The sequence below is a fragment of the Antrostomus carolinensis genome, unplaced genomic scaffold (genome assembly GCF_000700745.2).
Source record: "Antrostomus carolinensis isolate BGI_N321 unplaced genomic scaffold, ASM70074v2 scaffold5527, whole genome shotgun sequence".
Taxonomy (NCBI): Eukaryota; Metazoa; Chordata; class Aves; order Caprimulgiformes; family Caprimulgidae; genus Antrostomus; species Antrostomus carolinensis.
Window position 1 is genome coordinate 21,108 of NW_010329716.1, and position 6,736 is coordinate 27,843.

The window sequence follows — 6,736 nt, forward strand, 5'->3', positions numbered from 1 at the left end:
GTGCCAGCCCCAGGAACGGGTGTTACCAGCCCCAGGGTGTTCATTGCTGGTGTTCACCAGACTGCCCCATTCAGGTGCTCAGGGACTGCAGGTGACACTCAGGGGAGCCCAGCAAAGTGGTTGCAGGGATGGGTTGAAGCCCAGCTCCCATGAGAGCATTGAGTCCTGCCCTGTAACAGGCAGTGACAATGCCCAAGCTCTGCTGGGTCTCTCACCACCCCGTGTCAGCCGTTCTCCCTATAGCCGGCACGGGCAACGTGTGCGGTGTAGGGGCAGGGGTGCAGTTGAGGCACTGGTAAACTTGGGTGTCCCAAATCCCAGCCTCTGTTCCCACCACTTATAGAATCATAGAATGGTTTGGGTTGGAAGGGACCTTAAAGCTCATCCAGTCCCACCCCCCCTGCCATCAGCAGGGACACCTTCCACTAGACCAGGTTGCTCAAAGCCTCATCCAACCTGGCCTTCAACACTTCCAGGGAGGAGCAGCCACAGCTTCTCTGGCCAACCTGGGACACTGTCTCACCACCCTCACAGTGAAGAACTTCTTCCTAATATCTCATCTAAACCTCCCCTCTTTCAGTTTAAACCCATTTCCCCTTGTTTTGTCATTAACTGCCCTTATGAAAAGTCCTTCCCCAGCTTTCTTGTAGGCCCCCACTTCTGCTCCTTCTGCTCAGCCACGTTACCCACACCATGCTGCCCACAGCACAACCAGGGCACAGCCAGACCCCTTCCCGTGCTGATTCGGATCGTGCCGTACCCATGCAGTTATTTCCTCCGTTGACTTGCATGTACTCAGGGGGGCACACGCAGGTGTAGTTGCCGAGGGTGTTGTAGCAGGTCCCAGGACCACAGATCCCAATGTGAGCAGAGCACTCATCAATATCTGCCAAATAAAGGAGATTGGAGGTCAAAGCACTGGGTACAGGTAGAGAAGGATCTGACGTGGGGTTTGGGGGTAGGTTTGGTACAAGGTATGGAACCAGCATAGCCCAGGGAAAGGGGACAGGGTTTGTGATGAGGATGGGAAGCCTGGAAGAGAAAGGAGAAGGGATTCTGCCAACCACTCCTAGGACAGCCCAGATACACGTACAACTCTCACACACATGCCAGGCACTCAAACAAGCACAGGCACGGCGGGGCAGGTACCTTCTCAGATGCGTGTGTCCTCGTTGAGGTAGTAGCCAAGGGGGCACTCACACTGGAAGCTCCCAAAAGTGTTCACGCAGTTGCCACCCTGGCAGAGGCCCGGCAGCTCCTGGCACTCATCGATATCTGAGGAGGAAGAGGAGGAGAGAGGTGTTTGCTCTCTGCCAGACCAGTCCAGGCAGTGCCTTCACCCCGGGATCCCCAGCAGGTTCACCCCACCACCTCCAGCCCTTGCTGCTGGTACCCAAGTGGCTCGGCCAGTTGGCCAGAGCACATCTGAGGAAAGCACACACTTGTTGTCTAACATTTAGTGGTCAGGAGCTTGGTGGGCACCTGGTCAGCCCAGCACCATGGCAGATAGTGCCCACACAGCACTGATGATGGGGTATGGGGGCTGGGTGGGCTTACCTTCCAGGATGACAGTGATGGGGTTGGGCCGGAAGCCTTCTCCTCCAGGGCACAAGGTCTTGTACTCAGCTGTGGAAAAAGTCAGTCAGGGGGATCCTGAGCTGAGCAAGCTCCCATGAAATGGGAGAGGTAGGGAGAACCAGGAGAAACCCAGGAGAAATAGGCCATGAGGATGGTGACACTGGTCCAGATGGAGCAGTCTGACTCCCATCACACACCAAGCCAACTTGGCCACCTTGTCTCTGCCTTCCCACCCCTGAACAGGGTTATTCCACATCCACTGTCCCCCCCCAGCCCACAGGATTAGGAACAAAGAATCCCAAAGTGGACCCCCCCAGGCACAACCAGCCTGGTCCACCCCACCTCAGTTCACCTCTCCTATGCCCTGGTCCACCTGTCTAGCCCTGCACTGACACAACAGGGTTACCTTCTTCTCCCTCAGCTTCCCTTGCTCCATCATGATGATAAGCAAATCCTGGACCCAGGACCCCCAGCCTGAGTTGAGAAGCCATAAGGAAGCAGCCCCATCTTTCTTCTCTGCTCTACGCTGCCCATCCAGCCCATGCCCAAGTTCTCCCCAGACATTTTCCCCAACTCACTCGTGTTGGCTGGAGGACAAAGCTCACAGGGGTTGCCCCACGCACGACCCAGCGAGCAGCAGCAGGATGCTCGAGTGACCCCAACTCCAATTTCTGCGCTGCAGGAGATTCCCCCATCTCCTCGATCCTGGGTGTCCAGGAAGCAATTTCCAACACGGGTATCTGCACAAAGATGGTAGTGGGTGAGCAAAGCCTCTCACACAAAAACCTGTGTGCACAGGAGAGATAAGGCCCCAGTCCTGTCCCAGATGTCCACACTGTCAGCTAGCTGTGGTGCAGTAAACCACATCTAGGCTGTCCTTGGAGCTCATGACTTTGGGAACCCTTCAAGAATAAAGCACACCCAGCTTGTCTGGTAAAAGCCACACTATATCATGCAAAGGTCACAGCGTGGTGGCCTGTCTTCAGAACGGCTAGGGAGTACAACCCAAAGAACCCTGTCTTCAGTGTCTCCCCAGAAACAAACACTTCAGAATAGCTCCAGAGCTGCCCAGGAAGCTGTCAATGGTGCCACCTCCACTGGTAAATTCTCCCTCCTTACAGTGTCAATTTGCACTGGCCCTTTGCTCCATCCATGGCTCAGGCTGAAGGAATAACACTGCTTCAACCAGGAGAGCACCAACACTGGTCACATGAGGTGGGCCAGGCTTAACAGGAGATGGGTATTCTTCTGCTGCAGGGTTAAACCCATGATGGACAAGCCAGGTATTTTTGCAGGGCAGATCGTGGTCACTCAACCCAGTCTCTGGTAGTGACCAGATCCAGATATGTGGGACCAACGAGAAGGACCACCAAGCTCTTGGATGGAAGGTGTGCTCTCCACACAGGTCCCCACTCACCCACGCAGCCCACACCGGTGGGGTTCAGCTCGAAGTCCTGTGGACAGTTGCACAGGTAGCTGCCAGGTGTGTTGACACACAAGCCATTGATACAGTTCACAGGGTCTGCACATTCATTGATGTCTGAAAAGATGGAAAGATGAAGACTGAAAAGAAAGATGATGACTGCCACAGAAACCACAGCCCCAGCCCAGAGCTCTGTACTGTGAGTTCAGGGTGTATCCCCATGACCATGGTGTTTCTAAGGCTCTTCATGTGATGGGAAGTAAAGCTTTTCTAGAAACAGACCTTGCCTTGTCCTACCTCACACCACCACCCTGCCCAGAGTCAGAAGAAAGGAATAAAGCCACACTGAGCTTTCCTTCCTACTGGAGTCCCACCTTCCAGCAGCATCAAGGCCTTGCCAAGAGCAAAGACACATCATCACATCACCCAGGGGTGCTCAGTTGGCCTTAGGCTGCTAATGCCACTCCCCATGATGGCTGGGACAAGCTCATACCAGCAGATCACACAGCAGTGATCCTCATCCAACAGCCCCATGAAAGTCCTATACCTGTGCAGTTGCCTCCACTCCTGTCCAGTTCATAACCATCATCACAGGCGCAGCGGAACATCCCGGGCAGGTTCTGGCAGGTCCCAAAGACACAGATGTTCTGGAAGGTGCATTCATCAATGTCTGCAAAACAGGGAGAGCTGGGTACTCAGGATCTGGCAGAGTGAGGGCTGAGATAGGCTTCTCCTGTCCCCATCACAAAGCAGAGCCAGAGCCCAGCTGTGGGTAACCCATCTGCTCAGGGTACTTCTAGTGCCATGGGATACCACCTCCTGGGTGAGCAGGACCAGGCACGCTGTGCGTATGTCCTCTCTCCTCACCCATTTTGCTGATTGTCCACATCTTGCATGGATCCTTGGCTTAGCCCAGCCTCTCTGCAGGCTGGGCACCAAGAGCTGGCACCTCAGGAGCCTTGCATCACCAGGTGATGGTAGGTCTTGCTTAGGTGGGTCTTGCTTAGTAACAGATCAGGTGGTGACAGTGCAGCAGAGAGACCAAGGCTAGAAAGGAGGTGGACACTAGACCTCCTGGAGTAGCAGTCAAAACTCTGGGCACTTACCCTGGCAGGCCCTGCTGTCCTCTGTGGGGTTGAAGCCCATCTCGCACTCGCAGCGGTAACCCCCAGGTGCATTGAGACACTGTCCATTCTCACACAGGTTCACGTTGTCTGCACACTCATCCACATCTAGGGAAAGTCAAGCATGAGACTGACACGGTGCCCACCTGAAGATGGGAGCTTCCCTCAGCTTGCCCAGCAAATTCCCACAAGTTTGTTCCCATCCCTCTGTTGGGAGGCTACGAGCAGGGGGCTGCAACGCTTCTGACTGCCTTGACGCTCCCCAAACACCCGCTGAGAAGAAGGTGGATCTCTGCTGAAGGCATCTGAGCAGGCTGTGGTGCAAGGCAAGGCTGCAGTGGCAGTTGGGAGACATCTGGTTTGAGGAACCCCAAACACAGGCAGCCAGGTGCTGAGCTAAGCTGGTGGTTAAGATGGGGTCACCCCCTGTCCAGCAAGATGCCCAAGCCACATTCCTGAGTCTACAGGTCTCACCTGAGCAGGAGAAGCCATCCCCGTTGAAACCTTCTCGGCAGGCACAGCGGTAGGAGCCTGGTGTGTTGACACAGTTGGCATTCAGGTTGCACTTGTGCTCTTCAGTTGCACACTCATCCAGGTCTGGTCAGGGAGAACATCCCATCAGTGGTTTGCCTCTGGCCTTTCCTCTAAGCCATCTAGTGTAGGGCCCAAGGAGACTGCAGCCTCCAGGCACCTGGAACACTCATGAGGCTCCAAAACATCTCTGTGAGCCTCTATGGCCATGAGACACTGACACAGATCATATGGTAGTGAGACACAGTCACATATCCACATTCCCAGTATCTCCCCAGTTCAGACACACATATCCATCTTTACATCCCTTGATACACACCACACCTTGCCCAGTAAGTCCCTGCACTCCTGGCCACACACCAACACATCCCTACACACCTCCCACACCCCTGTATCCCTGCGGATGTACCACACCGCGCCCCAACGTACCACCACGCACCAATCTGAGAGTGACATCCATCCACACTCATCTCAATACTACACCCCATGCTCCACATCCCATAATTACATGCCCTCACTCCCACATTCATGGTTTCAAAGATGGTTGCAGAGCCTGACAGTGCAAGACCCATATGTCCACACCTACAGTCACACACCTACATCTCTCCACACTTCCTCATGCAGAGCTCCTGGAGTTCAAGAGCATTGTAAGTGCAGGTGTCAGCTCAGCCCAACCTTCACTGGTGCCCACAGAGCACCTGGACACACAAAAATCCTCTCCTGGGATGAGAACTCACCGTTGCACTTCAGCCCATCTCCAAGCCAGCCTGTCCGACACTTGCATTTGAAGCTCCCAGGCACGTTGATGCAGGAGGCGTGCATGTCACAGTTGTGAGCCCCAATCTCACATTCATCAATGTCTGCAGGAAGGAAGGAGGACATCAGAGCTGACACAGCTCAGCTGCCCCAGGAGAGAAGCGGGCAGCTGGGTACAATCCTGCTAATGGGTCTGGGTATCAATGGCTCCTGGGAGTCTGAACCCCAGGGAACAAGAACAAGGTGCTTTGGGGAAATGGCTGCCTGGAGTTGTACCCTTGAGCTGATCACCTCTAGAAGATGAAGACAAAAAGGAAGGGCAGGTCTATGACTTGGCTATAAACCAGGAGTGTCCGTTCCTGCCTGTAGCCCACCTTCCTGGCAGTCTCTGCCTGCCCAGGAGAGGCTCCCAGCACACCACCATTCTGAATCCCAGAATCCCAGACTGGTGGGGTTGGAAGGGACCTCAGAAGATCATCCAGTCCAACCCCCCTGCTGGAGCACATGTGCCCTACCCCAGGTTGCACAGGAAAGTGTCCAGGTGGGTTTGAACATCTCCAGAGATGGACACTCCACACCCTCTCTGGGAAGCCTGGCCCAGGGTTCTGTCACCCTCACAGTGAAGAAGTTTTTCCTTAAGTTTGTCTGGAACTTCCAGTGTTCCCTGCTGTCTGCAGCATCCCCAGTACAGGGATGAGGTTCTCTCCATGGCAGCTGCAGAGGTTGTGAGGGCTCCCACCAGCAGCCCTAGCTCCAGGTCTGGTGAGTTCCCACCTGTGCAGCCTGTGGTTCCCTTCTTGACAAAGTAGCCCAGTTGGCAGTGACAGATGAAGGAGCCCTTTGTGTTTTCACACTCGCCATGCAGGCAGATGTTTGGGTTGAGGTCACATTCATTCACATCTGCAGGAGAAAGAGGACTTGCTTGGAACATCACAACAACCATGATATGACTTGGAGGCAATCCTCTGTATCCCTTCCTCCCTCCAACAGCAGCCTTGTGATGCAGTGTTGGCACGTGCCCAGGGTACAGCCTTGTCCTCACCAATACAGGTCTTCATGTCCAGTGATGCCATGAAGCCATCGAAGCAGAGGCAGCGGTACTCCCCAGGGATGTTTGTGCACTGCCCACCATCACAGATGTCTGGATTGTCCTCACATTCATCAATATCTAGAGAGAAGAGACCATTACCACAGTAAAGATGTCAGGGCCAGTGAAAGGGAATTGTGGGAGCAGGAGGGGGTATGAGGGAGTCACAGGAGGGGCTTTGCTCCAAATCACAGAATCGCAGACTGGTGGGGTTGGAAGGGACCTCAGGAGATCATC

General features: G+C 54.5%; 1 protein-coding gene across 1 annotated transcript in view; it reads right to left on the bottom strand.

Moving 5' to 3' along the window:
- The window catches only part of LOC104528630 (fibrillin-2-like), a gene marked incomplete at its 3' end in the record, with an annotated part of 108,565 nt that overhangs the window by 16,479 nt on the left and 85,350 nt on the right, over positions 1 to 6,736 (bottom strand). The window contains 11 exon segments of the mRNA XM_010172688.2: positions 748 to 886; positions 1,150 to 1,275; positions 1,558 to 1,626; positions 2,157 to 2,318; positions 2,996 to 3,118; positions 3,549 to 3,671; positions 4,108 to 4,233; positions 4,600 to 4,722; positions 5,394 to 5,516; positions 6,187 to 6,312; positions 6,455 to 6,580. Of these exon segments, the coding sequence (XP_010170990.2) occupies positions 748 to 886; positions 1,150 to 1,275; positions 1,558 to 1,626; positions 2,157 to 2,318; positions 2,996 to 3,118; positions 3,549 to 3,671; positions 4,108 to 4,233; positions 4,600 to 4,722; positions 5,394 to 5,516; positions 6,187 to 6,312; positions 6,455 to 6,580 (1,366 nt within the window).